General features: G+C 40.7%; 1 protein-coding gene across 1 annotated transcript in view; it reads right to left on the reverse strand.

The window, feature by feature from the left end:
- The window catches only part of mctp2a (multiple C2 domains, transmembrane 2a), a 51,618-nt gene that overhangs the window by 20,673 nt on the left and 13,195 nt on the right, over nucleotides 1-17,750 (reverse strand). Inside the window, exons 8-17 of the mRNA XM_036561744.1 lie at nucleotides 17,285-17,320; nucleotides 13,302-13,460; nucleotides 12,500-12,633; nucleotides 11,334-11,520; nucleotides 11,073-11,166; nucleotides 10,879-10,981; nucleotides 10,565-10,667; nucleotides 7,857-7,958; nucleotides 7,465-7,539; nucleotides 7,110-7,229 (exon numbers count right to left, since the gene is read on the reverse strand). Coding sequence (XP_036417637.1) covers nucleotides 7,110-7,229; nucleotides 7,465-7,539; nucleotides 7,857-7,958; nucleotides 10,565-10,667; nucleotides 10,879-10,981; nucleotides 11,073-11,166; nucleotides 11,334-11,520; nucleotides 12,500-12,633; nucleotides 13,302-13,460; nucleotides 17,285-17,320 — 1,113 coding nt within the window. The remainder of the gene's footprint in view (nucleotides 1-7,109; nucleotides 7,230-7,464; nucleotides 7,540-7,856; nucleotides 7,959-10,564; nucleotides 10,668-10,878; nucleotides 10,982-11,072; nucleotides 11,167-11,333; nucleotides 11,521-12,499; nucleotides 12,634-13,301; nucleotides 13,461-17,284; nucleotides 17,321-17,750) is intronic.

Here is a 17,750-nt window from a genome sequence, read left to right on the forward strand (position 1 = left end):
TAAATCATAATCATGGAAATTCTCAGAATATTTGTTACTGTTGGGACAAAAGCTTATATATCCACCTTTTCCCCCATTTTTTTTTAAATCTGAAAATGTCTGCTGCCCTTTACAATTTTTTTAACACACAGAAACTTCCCTTTTAAAATTAAGATGGTCCGTTTCTTCTTGTGTGAAGCTACTTCGTAGACTTCGTAAAAATAAAAATGAAGACATAATCAACTGTGAAAATTAACAAAAAAGGCTGGACTAGATGTCTGCAGCAGTGTACAACTGATTCTTAATTCTTTGTATTCGTGATTCTCTTGGTGAGTTTTATTGCAGCTCGAACCACAATCACCTGATTTTCCCATTCAAAGAATAAAAACTGTTCAGTTTGTGGGACGTTTACATCACACTGCAAATATTTCAGAAAAACTTTGGTGAAAAAATGAAATTAGATGTCATTGAACCTGTTTTTTTTTTTTTGAAAGCTTTTTCACTGTTGCTTCCAGACTTCTGGCCTGTAGCTCAAGTAAGTTAGTAGTATAAGAAGTACAACAGTTACTTTCTTTTGCCAAAAAAAGTGATTTAAGCACAAAGCTTTAATAAACGCTGTAAAGCTGTTGTGACATTTGCACAAGATACAGTTCCTAGTTACTCACATAGAGGCAGGCTGGCTGCAGCCCGTGCAGTGGCCGGTGGGATGTTGTTGTTATATGTGTGTGTGCGCGCATGCTGCAGGCAGAGGGTGGAGGGTGCCTGTCAGTGGCTGGCCACACCGGCCACCACTGTTTAATCCGTGTCGGGAGCGTTAACACTCAGCGACCTTCTGGGTGACAGATCCGCCATGCGAGCCGTCTTCCCCCAAGGCTACCCAAGCCCGAGTGTCAGCTCCACTCACACACATACACGCACACACATGCATCACGGCCAGCAGGGCCAGGCAGGGCCAGCAAGGGCCATAGCCAGCGGAGCCTGGGGAGAACTGTCCACTCCGACTAGGGAGGTGATGAGCATGTTAGTGCTGGTCATTACTATAGTGCAAGTACAGAACAACCACATATTCACATATTAGCTTTGAATATGGAACACACTTCGTAGTGGCCTGTAATAGGTACAAAAGCAAAGTTACAGCTGCTGAGTTGTTGCAGTAAAACCACACATTAGTGTGACTGAAATACTTTCTATTTTCTATATTAATATTATCGTCATGGTTTTTGCATGTAAACTCTGCAAGTATTGTAGTAATACTCCTATTTCAGTGCTCAGATTTGGTTGGAAACAAAAGGGTTAAAATTTTCACTAAGTCACTATGCTTATTACATAATACCAGAATCCCATAGGGGCACTAGCAGAAATGAGCTCTCTTGTAGAGGTGCTATTCCCCTGTTTTTTCACATTTATAGCCCAAACTGGAGGCCTAGCTTTAATAGTCAAAGTTCACCACCAGTTTATATTTATAGTAGGACTGTATTGTCTGGATTGTCAATTATTCATTAACAATGCTGATTATTAAGTTCCATATTAAGAAAACATGGAATTAAACATGCAAAAGTATTATTTATCTAAAATAAGATATTCAAATGTTCATATTACATATGTGGGCCCTCTCTCTTAGCATGTGCATATCACACAAATTGAGCATTGGCAAAGTGAGAGGAAACTGCACGTGGCATATTGGCTCAATAAGTCGATTAATCGAATAATACTCGATAGAATGATTGATTATATGAATATAACAAATGCCTAAACAAGCAAGAAATCCTACCATGGTATAGTCTCATTGCATAAAATACTAAGAGTATTCATTTATAACCCGTCTAGGGAAAAGGGCGCTCACATTTGAGATTTGAGTGACTGCAGGAGCGTTTTGAAGCTGTTTGCCAGCGTGGGGATGTGATTGGCCAATGGTAGGCCTGTCAGCATGTGTGATGAGAGACAGGTCCATAAGGTCAGCGTAAACCCAATGCCAAGCCTCAGGAGCCTGAGATAACACCCAGCATACACATCTCAATAACGCTCGCACTGTCAAAGCTGCAGCCATCACGCCACGCTTAGCGCCTGCTGCAGTCCGCCTCGTTAATTATTAATCGATTGGAGGATGGTTTCAAGAAAGAAAACCCTGTGCACATATATCGCCATCAAGGGCTCTTCTGGCTGTCATATCCGCAGTAAATTCCATGACAGGTCCCTGAAGAGCCCGGAGCCTGGGCCCCATGAGATGCCGAAAGGGACACATGCACACACACACAAACACACAGTCTCTGTCCAAGTCAACTGTCCAAGCTGGACCATTCAGTAAACTCTTAAACCGAAGTGAAAGAAAAAAACGAGAAAAATGTAATAAGAATAAAAAAAAGATTTGGTCACACAGCAATCTCTTCACACACAAGTCTAGTGCTGCAATGCGGTGTAAATAAAAACTGCACAACCAGGACAGCACTGCACACTGTAGAGCTTCCGGCGCCTCTCGAGCACTTCTGTGATTCAGTGAAAATCAAATTTACACAACCCCCCCTTATTCCAAATGAAGTTTATCAGCCAAGACAGGCTTTACTTCTGTCCAAAACTTTACTTCTTTAGTTTTGCACTGGAGCTACGAGTCTAATGTAGTTAACAAGTAAAGGAAGTTTATAGCTTCCAGTTAGCATTACACAAACTGCATGACCAAATCAGCATTTTCCTACTGTTCAGTTGTTACATAATCTCAAATAGACTTGCATATGTAGTTTCTAACACCGTTATCTATTAAAATTGCCAAACTATCTCTTTAAACCTGTCATCACCTGGGACAGAGTTAGGCAGAATAATGGTGGCCATAGTGGTAATCGCTTTGATCACGGTCCCAGTTAAGCAGTTAATAGCCCAGACTGAGACTGCGCTATTGCTGTGGCTCCCCTGGGGGTCTTTGGAACCGGCTCTGACCTTCTGCGGTTCTCATCTGGAGCAATGGCCACTGCCGGCCCAGAGTGGGAAAGCCAGAAAGGGAGCGAGGGAGAGATAGAGAGAAAAACCCTCCATCATAGCTGCCAACTGTGTTTACAGCTGCGCGGCATCAAACATTCATCAGATGCCATCTTTACAGTCTGTGATGTGAAGCAATCAGCATTTCACAGCCTGTCAAATGATGTCTAAACCGCTTGCTACCTGGCAGTGTCAAAAAGAAAAACGGCTCAACACACACACAGGTTTTTCTTTTTAGTTGTGACTACTGACAGCCAAAGCAAGCTCATATGTTAAAATATTAATTCTACTTAAATACTTAAAGCGCTGTAATGACAGCAAAGCTCAAAATCAGCTTTCATGTGTAAATGATCGCTTTTTCTTTATCCCTCTCCCACCCTTTTTTCATCTTTATTGAAAACGCTTGGAAACTTTCAAGTTCTGAGGCGTAATAATTTGGCCATGTAAATGCTCAACTCATTTAGCCTGTGCGACAAAACTTTTTCATGGTGAGTTTGTATTTTGTGTGGACAAAGAACGGGAGATTTTCTTCTGCTCCCTGTCTGCCATGAGAGCCTCCACATCTTCCTTCTGGAAGTACAGGCATAATGCATGTTCTGAGCACTGCCACTGTGTGCATGTTTGGCAGGGCTATAGCACCATCTGCAGGCTCAAATGGGCAATGCAGAAAAGAACTCTGAGTGACCCCTCTGCAGTCTCTGCTGATGCATGCCACATTCATCTCTCTCTGTCTTCGAAAGAGCCACATCTAAAAAGCAGCATTTTATGAAGATTTTAGCTGTCACAGTCTCCGTCTCTCACTATGTCTCTCTCTCTTTTTCTCTCTCTCTCTCTGACTAGAGACTGTGTGCTTGTCAAAACTTTAGAAGTGCCGTTTCTAGGCTCATTACTGTAGCATAAACAAGTAATAAAATGTATTCCGGGTTTTTCTGTTTGGATCTGGGTGCAGGGCTGCAGATGCCTTCTAAAGATTCGCCAGAAGTTTCTCCTTAAATGCAGACGAAGCGCCCTTTCAAGATTACCTAATGAGCTGGGTGCTATTTTAAAACTGAGCCGCCGCAGTCTGATATGGAGGAAAACTTCAAAAGGCGGGCGTCCACTTAGAGTGGAGATTATGCAATCAGAGACAGAAGCCCACCACCCTGCAAACAATGACTCGAATGCTCAGATTTGTACACATAGCGCGTGATATAGCTGGAAAGATCTTTTCATTACATACCATACAGTACCACAATGCAGTAATGTGGTAAAGCTAAACAACAGGGCTTCGATAACATTTGGAACTGCATTCACAACATGCATCTGTGTATATGTAAGGCTTACGTAAATACATTTATAAAGTTCCAGATCAAAACGTCCAGACATTTTGTTTCCATCATCTGAAAACGCCAGTTACCCTTTACATTGTGTAAACATTTTATGGCGATTGGACCAATGGAAATGGCCTAAAATCCTGTATATATGTATATATATATATATATATATATATATATATATATTAAAAAAGGTAGTGAGACATTTTGTGCTTAGTCCACATGTTCAGAGAAGCACTCTTTGAGACACAGATTTCTCTGTGTCTGTGGATGAAAAGCTGTGTCTTTTGAAAAGAAGTGAAGCCAGGAGAGGGAGTATGTATAAGCTCTGTGCTGTGAGGGAGGTCAGCTCAGTGGCCTCGGGGATTTCCAGCGGCAGAGTGTGTGTGTTCTTGGAACAGGCGCAGCTGCCGGAGCCTATAGCCACGGACAGAGAAACCGCAGTGGAGCGAATGCATTATAGGTGTAAAACCCTAAGAACTGTGATTTCCGGCTGCTTTATAAATAATGTATGGTAACGTATATTAAAGCCAGGCTCACGCATGAGGCGGATGGTACTAGCATAGCCTGGAACGCAGGGTGCAGAGCAAAGGCATTGAGACTGCTCTAATTATGCAGATGTGAGAGGCAGGCAGAGGCCATCTGCCCATGTCTGACTCACTTACCTTCGTTACCTACAGCCTAAAGACATACATACAGGAGAGAATGAGAAAGGTGTTCATTAACTTAGCTTCACACTGCTTCAGAATGCTCACAACACATCACTGCTGAGTTGGTGGAAGAGGGAGCTGTGTTTGCACACACAATTCCTTGCTGTGTTCAGCCTTAGGGACAAAAAAGCTCAAAATCAAGAGGAGCTTTAGAGAGCAGCTAATAACAATAAAAACCCTCACACTCTTTGGTTACTCATTCGTATACTTGCACTCCTGTAAAATGTTTGGGGACACTTCGCCTTTTGAAAGTTGAACTTTCTCAGTATTACCTTTCAATGAAGTATGGAAAAATACAGTACTGTTAAAAAGTCAGAGACCACATTTAATTTACTTAAATCCCGGTTGAAACACCAATAAGTACGTGTTATTTATTTTTCAGCATCAGGACATAAAGCAAAAAACTAAGTATAATATTAAAGTATGAAATCAAATGTTTCAGTATCTAGTGTGTCTGCAGCAGGGGTGTCCAATCTTATCTGCAAAGGGCCAGTGTGGTTGCATATTTTCACTTCAACAAAGCAGAAGGTCACCTGATGAAATGTTGGAAGAACACCAGGTAGTTCTTTATTTAATTTGCAATTCTTTTTCTTTTTTGTCCGTTTCCTTTTATCAGTAACAGCTTCTTGACAGCTACACATCCTTTCAGACTAATAGTGTTGAGTTGTCTTCTCACAGTAGAAGGATGAACAGAATCACCTGTGTTTGTTTTTCTGATCTAAAGCAAGAGTGGAGCTTAATTTTATTCTGTCTTTCAAAGACTTTAAGAACTATTTATCTAACGGTGACACTTTTTGTGGCCTTACAGATCTTGCATGGTTGTTAGTAGTCCCATTTTCTCAGTCCCATTTTCTCTGTATCTTTTTATACTTTTTTGAACTCCACATTTGGAAACTGCTGTTTTTTTTTTCATTTATTTTCCTTAACTTTGACTTTCCCCTTCCTTTTGCAAGTGTATGGTCTTATATTTAATTTCTTCAGAAATATCTCCTGAAAAAGGAATAACATGTATTTACTGGCCATTTTTAATGGAAGTTAAAGAAATGAAGGGTGATCCCTGACTTTTGCACAGTACTGTACCTGCAAAGTTTTTCTTAACATAAAACAGCTATTTACCTGGCTAATACTTTAGGTGTGTTTTGCAACACTCAGCTTTGTGTCTTCTGGAGTGTCTTTCCTTTGTATGAAGATTAGAAATGCCAAAAATACTCTCTTTGCAGTTTTCTTTTACAAACTATTGCTAAAGGCACATACTGAACATATTCTGGCCCAAACACAAAGGGATGAAAACATAATTTTTACACATAAAATGATTTATCAATAAGTATGCATAATGGCCATGAAATCAACACGCAATATTTCTAGATTTCTGCCTTCTTTTGTATGCACGAGCATTATGAGCTCTGATGCATCATCTTGGATTTATTTTATTTACACGTGCGGCACTGAGTTGCCACATGAGCCACGGTGCAATTAAGTGCAACTGCATATAAATATGTAAAACTTTTTTTTTAGTTTTTTTTGGATAAAGAGATACTTGCTTACCGTCCCAGCCCTGTTAAAATCACTGCAAACTGACAAAGGCTAATTTTATTTTTAAAATGCCCAAACTTTTGACAGGTCAGTTTATGTACAATTTCCTTCTAAACTTCCTAATATAAACCCTGCATCATTCACCCAGCTCTGTATGTAATCATGTGAATTGCAAGCCCATCATCAAGACGCCTCTTCTTTCCATTCTCTGAGCTGCATGAGGGAGCAGCCAGCGGCAGTGCCCCATGCTTCTCTCCCCAGGTGGCCAAGCACACAGCCATCCAACACCTGCCCTCTGGGGGGCGCTGCTCATTCCAGCAGCACAGAGGGGAGTGCAGATTGTACTTTGGCTCTCAGAAAGCCCTGCCTCTGAAAATGCCTGGAACAACACTGCAAGGACAACTTTCATACTGCATAGTGCGCCGCAAAGGTGAACTCCATGGAAGTATATTGCAACCCTTGGTGGCAAAATTGTAGTGTTAAGTTCTCAGAGTGCTAAGAGAAATTTGCTTTATCACACATGAGTGATTACTTTGTCAGTCAGTCTCATCACTAAGAGGTAGGCCTTGTGTGTAGATATCCCATAGAGGAAGGATGGAGGACTTACCAGAAAGGCGGTGATGCTCCTCTGAGTGCTCTCCCACTGAAAGCAGCTTTTAATGTACTGCAATGTATACAGAACAGCCATGCTGATCCTCCTCACACGGTAAATGTTGCGCGCTAACAGCTAATGGAGGACAAAACAGTAGTTAGCAAGATGTGCTTGGGGATGTAATGTTCGCAACACGATGTTAAGTGAGGTGTGGAGAGGCTTTTTACAAGGAAGCTTAGCTGGTGATAAATATTAATGTATTGAGTTGTGTTAGGGCTCTGTGTTGATGTGAAGCCATATCGGACCATATTGTTGTCCTCCAACATCAGGTGACAGACTGCAAAAGACCAGTCATGATCAATAAATTCACCTTTTTATTGAACTTCGGGCTGTCCTCCACAAACTTCTTTTCTTTAGGCTTGAATGTTCTGATGGCAGCTCTGACCTGTGAGAGGCAGAGTTCAAAGCAATGACAGGTTAAAGCCATTTCCAAGTGCAAGACGTTCATCATAGCATGATCTGCTGAATGTGGGAAAACAGTGGATGTCAGATAACCCCCACCCCACACCCAATTACTAATTAAGTTATTTTGAAACAGAATCCAAAGTACTGTTGAAGTGAATATTAAAAAAAAATCATCAAATCATCTGCTTAGCCAAAACAGGTCTAATCTGCCTCTTGACTTTAGTCTACATATGGTAGGGAGGGCTAAGCAGTGTCCTGTATCAGTGCCCTCTGTTCAATTTACAGCTGCATTCTCACCGGGTTGTAGAAAATGCTCATCTCCAGAGTGATGCTTCCTTTGGATGGCCCTGCCAAATCCTCTTTTTTCAAAAGTCTGGTTATCTGCTGTCCATTGGAAACCTAAACATTAATTATGTGTGTTAATATTACCAAAATGTCAAAATGTAAAACAAACTGGGGGCTTAGAATTATATGGTCATAAAACGGATGGTTGCAGTCCTGATTGGCTGAGCTGCATTCGAAGCCATTGTAAAATACTCAATATACGCACACCAGCCTCACAACAACTGAGTTCTGTATTACTGCACTACGTCACAAGAAATCATTGCTCTGTAAGTGGATTAATCTTTGAATCTAATGCTGCTCGCATGGACCACCAAGTGCACTGATGAAGCAAGAACCTGTTTTTGTTTAAACTGAGGGACTGACAACTTATTTGAATTAGAATTACTCTGGTCAGCTAACAGGCTAAAAGATAGGCAACAGGCTAAACATTGCCATCATTAATATCACATGCCTGATATGAAGTACTTCAGATATGATTCAATGTAAAATGGAAATACAAAGGTCTAAAGAATGTCACTTAAATGGCTTACATGCTTTAAATGTCCATATTTCAGTCAGATCTGTCTTAAATAGCATCAAACCCAAGCTGAATCTCAAATGGCTCCATACTCCCTAAATAGTGTCTTATGGACGTTATGAAATACTAGCTTCTATGGCCAGACAGTGCACTGTTTGTTCAGTAAGGATGCAGCTGAATACCAAATGACTATTTTTTTAGCAATATAATGCACTTTTGGGGTGCAGAAACCAATATTTCAAGCCCTAATTATGCACTATGTAGGGATCAGGGAGCCATCTGAGATTGAGCCCCAGTGAGGGAGGAGTGGCGCCATCAGCTTGGTGCTAAATAAGACTGGTAATTACATTGAGGGCATAATGGAAATTAGCAAAGTTGTCATGGTGATAATGACCAAACTACTTAAATAGCAAAGATCTTTGCATTAAACAGTGCTGTTATATGTTCCTTATCATACAATAAAAGTTAAAAAAGTTCATAGTGCAGTATATGGTGATAGGTGACTAAACATTCTTCTCTTTATTCAGCGGTCCATGGCTGCTTGAGAACGATACCATACTCTAAAGGAACTACAATTTTTGGCACAATACTCATTTCTGTTTATTATTAATAATAATGTAAGTAACTGACTTAAAAATTGAGTATTTTATCATAGTTTATAAAAGCAATAAGGCACTGGAGGCTGTGTGTTACTGTGATTTTATCATGGAGAAGGGAGTTTTAGGCACTCCGCTTTGTGCTCAACACCTTCTCTGCGATAAAATCACAGTAACGTACAGCCTCGCATGGCTTTATCGCTTAAATCTGACATTTTTGTTGGAATTAAAGTGACACACACAAAGTTAATCATTTAGTGTTGATTACTGTTGCTGTGGTATTTTTTTTACATTGATCATAGAGCCTGTGTAAAAGGTTTCTTCTTGAAAATGACAAGTTTAGTGTTGTAAGGTTCTCTCTGTATCAGCCACTGAGTACAGTTGATGAAAGTGCGATAAACAATCAAAATTCATGTTTTACTTGTGTGCCCAAGCTCAATAATTCAACGTTTACAGGGATTTGTAGCTTTGTTATAAAGCCTAGTTATATGAGACTTTTTAACAGTTTAATAAGAAATCATAGAAGCAAAAGGTAAGCTGAAAAGGTAGTAATACTGCCAACCACTAATTCAAAGGCATTTTTTCAGAAGCAGTTATTTTGCTAGCAATCGTTAATGTTCTCTAAAGTTAGTTAGCTTTTATCCAGCTATGTCATCTCTACAAAATACAGAACTAACTAACTAAAAGTTCAAAGACCAACCACTGATTAATTAATACATTTTTGCTAATAGCTAATAACATTTTTTTGGTGTGATCAGTTGCTTGAAAATAAAAATACTAAAGTTAGCTAACTTGCCTTATCTAACTGGTGTTAGCTGGACCGCTAGCTATTATACAGTTTAATTAACTAAATAACAATTAGCTATGAGAGTAGCCAGGTATAATAGCTAGCATACTGCTTTTTCTTAACAAATTTCCCCATAGTACAGAATGATGTAGTGCAAAGGATTCATACTGTTAACTCAACCTGTTCTGATGCTTGTTTCTTGAAATTTCTTCATAATTCTTCTTAATTCTGGGTTATTTTTATACAACTGATGTGGCTCATGAAAGCCAGTAAATAACTGAAAATAAATTTTACATTAAACATCATACTACATTGTGTTAGACAGAAACAACCGTCTTTATATTTACCTGCAGTTCATGTATTTTAATTATTTACAGTAACAGAATTCAATTCACACTGGTGAATTTTACATTCCAATGGGAGTTTGTTCTCAGACAGAACCTTATAATTCTAAACTTAAAGAGAGTTGTGACTTTGTTAGAATATGAAAGGTTGCTGTACTACATAAGAGCTTTGTTATTTGGAGTGAAATATATGCTCATCAGTATCTCAACAATGAACTGAACGCGGACAGAACCTTAGAATTCTAAGCCGACAAAATATATAGATCTCTTGTGGGCTATGTTTCCAAAGCAGTACTCATCAAAAGATTAATTCATAATAAATAAAGGTCAGATATTTAGACTCCCAGATAAAAATAGACAAAGCATTAAAATAGGGCAAAAAACTATGAAAACAACATGGCTATTTCTGCACTTACTGTCAGCAAAGGAATAGCAACTTTTCCCAGAAAGTCCCTCGATTTGTCTCCATCTTCACCAAAAACGGTCAGCTCCAAGACATCATGGATATCCTTAATTGGACTGTAGAGGCCACAGACTCATATTGTAATGTACTGAAGTTTGGGAATGATGAGCATTTGGATTGGAGCTGCTTAAAACATGAAATAAATCTAATAAAAGTGTACAGGAGATGCTGCAAATCACCTGCTGGGAGATTAACAGTAAACACTGTTTTTGGACCTGAAGTCTAGGCTATATATTTAGGTTACAAAAACATTTATGCGACACTCACAATGTAAAGGCTGTTTTCCATTCTGGACTGAGGGTCTTGTAGATGGTCTGAGATTGTAACCTGCAGTTTCCAAGCTCCAGCACACAAAATGGGTCACTCTTACCTTTAATAGTGAAGACAGATGTTTGCATTGTGAATGTGGAAATGCTGAAGCTTCCATTAGATTCTCATTAGGTCTTGAATCAGTTCAGTACCATTTAGATCTGTGGAGGTAAGGTCTGTGGCCCTCAAAACCTTGACCTGGAGGTATCCGACATCCTGTAGGTTCATCAGTGTGTTCCTCAAATTCTGCCCACAACATAAGCAGTACCGTTCCAGCATTATTATCCATGGAACAATTATTTTAGTGCAGTTTGTGTTTGATCAAAATGAATTTACAAATAGGATACTGTGAATCAAGCTGACGGCTGTCAATGCAGACAGAATGAGAGAGTTAGGGAAGAGAAGAGACTAACGTATTGCTTCAGTATCCCTTCACAGGTAGACAGATGATCTAATGGAGCAGATCCCATGTCAGAGACGGACGCTCCAGGGCAGGGGGTGCGGGTGACCAAGAAAACCAGCCGGCCTTTGCCTGCACCCACAACGTGTGTGTATGATTGCTTCTGGTTGACAGGCAGTTGTGACAGGTCAAATTCCAACCTGCACGAAACAGCAGTTACAGATACCATTTCAACCCAATATAAAAATAGTGTACATAAGCAAAATAAGCTGATTATTCCTACTTATTCTGTGCAAAATTTGAAATGTTTCTTCTTGAATTTTGTTTCTTTCTTTAGTAGGGCTGGGTATCGTTCTAAAATTTTCAATAACGCTGTCTTGACATCGATACCGATCCTGAACTATACTTTTTTCCCCTTCTTTTAAATGGTGGTGGTGTTCTAGTATGTGTTGTGCTGGTCTGAGTGGATCAGACACAGCAGTGCTGCTGGATGTTTTAAAAACCTTGATGTCACTGCTGGATTGAAAACAGTCCACCAACCAAAAATATCCAGCTAACAGCATCCTGTGACCACTGATGAACGACTAAAGGATGACCAACACAAACTGTGCAGCAACAGATGAGCTATCGTCTCTGACTTTACATCTACAAGGTGGACCAACAAGGTAGGAGTGTCTAATAGAGTGGACGGTGAGTGGACACAGTGTTTAAAAACTCAAAAAAACGCAGCACTGCTGTGTCTCATCCACTTGCACCAGCACAACACACACTAACACACCACCATGTCATTATCTCTGCAGTGCTAAGAATGATTCACCGCCCAAATGATATCTGCTCAGTGATGGTCCTGTGGGGTCCTGACTATTAAAGAACAGGGTAAAAGGGAGCTAACAAATCATGCAGGGAAATACAGTCTGTAATTGTAGAACTACAATTTGCTCCTATAGGGTAAGTAGAGCTGATAAAATGGACAATAAGTTTAGATACAAGAAGGTGTTCCTAATAAAGTTCTCAGTGAGTTATATGTATATAAACATATCTGGAGAACTACTGCTGATAATAATCCTTGAAAGTGACAAAGACTAGAGTAAGAAACTAGGCAGAGAGGGTTCTTGTTGCTGTTTTGAGGAGAATGAACTATAAAATTAAGGGGTGTGTGTGGTTGAAGTACGAGCGTACGTTCCCCAGCATTCTTCGCGCTTTCGGCCCCTCTTGCAGAACACCTCTACCACCAGCATGTCTGGTAGGCCATCGTCGAAACGGTTGAAATCAAATGTCTCCCTCCACTGTGGGTTGGCCTTTATGCACAGATTCTGAGAAAGCAGAGAGAAAAAGAGAGAGAGAGACACACACTACAGTAAGCAGGCTTAAGGCGGTGCCACTACTGAGACAGTTAACATGACAGGTGAATTATGTTTCATTGAGCCAGGCTAAGGCTGAGTATGGCAGGGGGAGGAGGGGAAATGGGGCATTTTGGAGAACACGCTTACGTCTCCTCCCTGGGATTACAAATCCTCAAATCTTGACACCATCCAATTAGAATGAGCTTTGTTAAACAAACAAGCAAGCCCAAACAGAGCCGAAGCTGTTAAAAAAAAACACAACAATGACATGAGAACACAGGACCAGCGGTGGGTGGAATCGTCAGGGGGGGAGGCCAACACACTGAAGCAGAGGCAGATGAGCAAGGCATGCTGGGTACGCAAATGAACCTAGTGAAAAGCAGCAGCAGAAGCATCAGGAGAGCTGCGGTGCCAGCCACAGATAAACTAATGAGCCACTCTCAGCTAAACCTGAGAGAGATGAACCAAAGAGTGTGAGAGTGAGACAGAGAGGTGGAGAAGTAGAGAGGTATAGAAAGATACAGAAAAAGCATGCATACTGTGATAAGGGGTGCTACAACTGAAATAATCACATGGAGAGAAAGCCCAGGAAAGGGGAGAGAGAGACACAACTGAGAGAAATCGGCTACATCTCTCACCTTGCTGTGGAACCTCTGGTCACCCAGGCTGAAAAGGACATATACGTCACCCTGGCCACCCTCAGGCATGTCCTGACCCTCTACCAGCACCACTGTGTACAGTTCGCTCCAGACCTGGCTCTTCTGTGTGGTGGCTGCTCGCACCTGCTGTGGCTGACCCTGGAAACCAACCCAAACAACATTTTCTCAGTTACATCAGTTACATTTCCCTACAAAAATTGTTCAACTTCAAAATTGGTATATATACATGCACCGTGTATTGTAATGTATGTTCAATACATTTGTGTTTTCTATGGGCAGGAGACAGTGATCATTTGCTTTTTTCACCTTCACAAGCTACAATATTGTTAGTATCAGAAGCAGACCAAAGTACTACTTAAGTACTGAATAATTTATTTAACTGCTGTGGAATTTCTTCATAAATGCAATATCTATCAGCATAGGAACTGACATTTGTTAGGCTCTGTTGTTCTCATTTTGATGTACTCTCGACCTAAAATAAAATGATAAACCTCAGAAATCAAAGGTGACCAAACATGAAGCAGTAAACTTGCTGTCACCAACATAATAATTCAACAGAAAAAGGAATTAGTAACTAAATGTTAATAATTAAAATATTAGAAGAGTAGAAATGACAGTTAAATGACAGTTAAAGTAGTTCATTTTTCTCACATATTTACTAGAACAGAAGAATGGCTCCTGCTCATACTTGGTACTAAAATGTGTCTCAAGAGATCTGTTCATAAGTGGCATGACACAGAGACGCTTACACCTGGTAGTTCCATGTGCTTCAGAAGCATTTTCAGTGACCTCTTATAATCGGATTTTGTAACGAAAGGAAGGGTACCATGCATATTTACTACGTTAGTCTCTCGCTGCTTTTGTTGTCAAGACAATAATGTACCGCAAGCCCTCATTCGTATAAACATAAGAACTGTTATAAATGCTTAGATTGCATGGACTGCTATCGAAATTTGTAAACAAATGGAAGAGGAGACGAAAAATATGGTATGTAGCTGCTTTCATCTCTGCTGTGAAGAAGCAGTTGATTAAGGCATTCCTTTGATGCTGTTTCTTTTGGACACTTTAGTGTTCACACTATAAATGCTGTGGTCATATGCGTTCCTGACCACCTCCAAAGGTAGTTTGAATGTTTGGATTACACCTCTCTGAGACATATTGTACCCTGTTCACACCTGTACTTAGCACTTATGATCGGATGACCCAGGATGCATGTTAATGCCAGGTGTAAACAGGGCACAAGTCGAGTGAGTGACAGAAAGCAAAAATCAAACCTGTTCTCTGGTGTTTGGGACTGTAGCATTTTAGTTAGCAGGCCAAACATACCACACAGCACAGGCTTGGTCCCAGCTAACTGATGCTAACATGACACACATTTAGAGGGTATCTGAGAGCTTAAAGTTGAGTGTCTGAAAGCCAAAATCAGTCACATTCTGTGGTGTGTCTAGTAGTCAGTGGAAGATCCAAACATTTGATGCCATTGTTTCTAATGAATGTGTGCACATGAGCACCAGCACTTAACAACGCTGACCACTGTTTCTCAGTGCATCACAGAGCACCACTCAGCATTTTGTCATTACTATGTTAAGTTAAAGCCACAGTGAGACAGAAAGCCACAGTAGATAATGTGTGGCTTAAAATTTACACCGAGAAATCCAGTCAGTCTTTTAGATTAACAAATGTTATGTTCATCTAATGTTACAGCCAAATGTTATATTTAACTAATGTTACAGCCTAGTCTTTTTCTGCTCACTAACAGAGAGATGTTAGTAAAGTAGTAAAGTGTGCCAAGCGTGATTAAAGATGGTGAATCAACTTTCAGCAGCAAAAGACAACAAAAAAAAATCAAACATGCTAACATGGCTAATAACCAGCGGAAGCTAGTGGCCACCATGACTCTATTTACATAATGCTAATTGGTGGCTCAGAGCAACATTAGCTTTTCTGTCTGAGCTATTCCTATAACATGAGTGAGTTTGTTAGCTCGCTAGTTACTTACAAGCCAGGTCTATAATGGTGCTCTGTAAGTAAAAAGCCAAGTTGCCAAAAAGAATAAAACAGAATACATTATGAGCGTAGCTGCATCCGCAACATTTCATACTCTTTAAAAGTGGCAACTGAGATGTCCATATCAATGAGCGTTTGTATAAGAGTGTAAGTCCATTACAGGCAGATGGATGGTACTGTGGTGAAGGGATGGCTCGTGGGTTGATGGCCCTGCACTTTAAAAACAGCGGCATCTGCGAGCAGCCGGCCAGGTTTGCCAGTAATCAAAGAGCAGAGCTGTTAGGAGGCCATGGCTGGTGTGGGAGAGGGGCTGAGCCTATGTCCCATTAATAGCAATCCCCCCTCAACCACAAACTGCATGCTGCACACACCCCTGCATTACCATGTAATGTGATGGCCATGTCTCCATAAACAAGGCCCTTTAAAAAGAGAGAGAGTGAGAGATAAGGGGGGCTGCGGAGGGTTTTTGGGAGAGAGATATAATGTTCATTCGAGCCAAGTCATCCCAAGTGTTTATTTTGGACAAATGTGCGATCTGCGCGGCCAATAAAACAATTCCACTTAACAGTAAGTGGCCCCTAAAGAGAGGCTATTCCTGGTGCTAAAAGGGTCGGGGGATTGCTTCCATATGGTGGGACAGCATGGGGACGGGGGCGAGGCGCTCGAAGCTCGGCCCATTTGGCTTCCGCCGCTGAGCTGTCCGTCCACAGCTGTGATATTACATCTTAACATCTGGGTTATAGCTCGCCATGCCTGGGAATGGGCCGCAGCTCAGATCCTCAGCATCCTACGCTGGCAGAGTGCCTTGAAGAGCGGACACACATACATATACACACAGACACTCACGCAAGCTCAAGCCCCCCGTCAAAGTGAGGCAGCACCACACATTGCACGCCAGTGCAGTTGCCAGCCTCCATCTCGGAGGCAGTGTCAGTGTGGCTGTGATGGCGCGAGTGTGAGAGAGAAAGGAGAAGACGGGGAGATGAGAGGACAGTCTTCCGCCTCTCCCGGATAGGTGTCAAATAGAGCTGGGCCTCAGCTGTGCCGACAGAGAGATGCGATTCAAGCCTGCTGCAGAATAAACCGCCAGTGCGAAAGCCCCAGAAAAGCAGTCACCTTCAGAAAGAAAGACCAGTTGAACCTCATCAAAGTTCAGATGAGTTGTCTAGATCCATATTTTGAGCCAAGGTCTGATCTAAAACCTGAGCTGCATCTGCCTGCGCACATTTTGCCATTTCATCTGCGCTAAACTGAATTTCCTTAGAGAAATATAAGAGATATCAGTACCTATATAGGCTAGGCGTAAAGCCACACCAACAGAAGTGAAATAATGAGAGGGAGCGTCTATCCAGGAAACATCTGAAGTGCCTCTTGGCTCTGCCTCTATAAATGAAAGCTATTGCTCTGACATCAAGCACTTTTGGTTGAAATGTGGCTAGTCGTTCTGAGCTTAATCAAAATGCAAATAAGACAAAGTGACATATTCAGACCACTGCAACATGCCATTCAGTCCAGCTGCAGTTTCGGGCACACTGTGTTAAAAAATACCAATCGTTCCTGAAGCAGATATATGGAGATTTATAAAGCACAAGCTGAGACGGTCAAAGGAGAAGTCACTCTTAACAATGTGTGCTGTTTGCATTAGAACTTTGAGAAAATAAAGTTCTATAGGGACATCATATGATGATTTACTGCCCTCCAGTGGCAAATAATAGAGCAACTGAAAGTTTTTGCTGCGTTTATAGAAAAAATACTCATTTCATTGCAAACGCATATTTATGTGACTTTTTTTTTTAACAGTTTATTATTTTACAGCTTGTGGGACATTTATATGAAAGGGACCATAGAACATAAAGGGAACAACACAAAATATGTAAAATAACATGCTTAAGATATGCTCAGTTGTATCTGAACATAGAGAGTTTGCCAAAGGCTACCAAGAATTCATCATTTACCTTATTGAAGCTTCCTTTCCTCTTCATTGGCCACTTCTGGAATAGAGACACAAACCAGTGAATACCTAAACTAGCTGGCATACAGTAGTGTGTAAAAAGCTTAAATACATAAGCAATTTTTTTAAACCATTCATGTGGACTATAAGAGTGTAAAAACACCATTTAAGATAAAATAAATGCAAACATTAATTCAGTAAAAAGTAATAAGAATTTCAGAATTCTTTTGTTTGCTTTCAAACAAGTAGTTTTATGTGTGAGCTAGTTAGAAGAACACAGGTTTAGTTCTAGATTTTTTCACCCAGCCCTGAGTCATTGCATGGATGTGTTAAATTATATCACCAACATACCTAATTTAATTTAATAAAGGACTGATTAGCCAAACCAGGCACTGGACGATGACTACTAATAATACTGGGCTGCCATAAGGAGAGAGTTGGCAATGGTTAAACTTACACACTGAGATACA

Source organism: Colossoma macropomum, unplaced genomic scaffold, assembly GCF_904425465.1.
Source record: "Colossoma macropomum unplaced genomic scaffold, Colossoma_macropomum, whole genome shotgun sequence".
NCBI classification, from domain to species: Eukaryota; Metazoa; Chordata; class Actinopteri; order Characiformes; family Serrasalmidae; genus Colossoma; species Colossoma macropomum.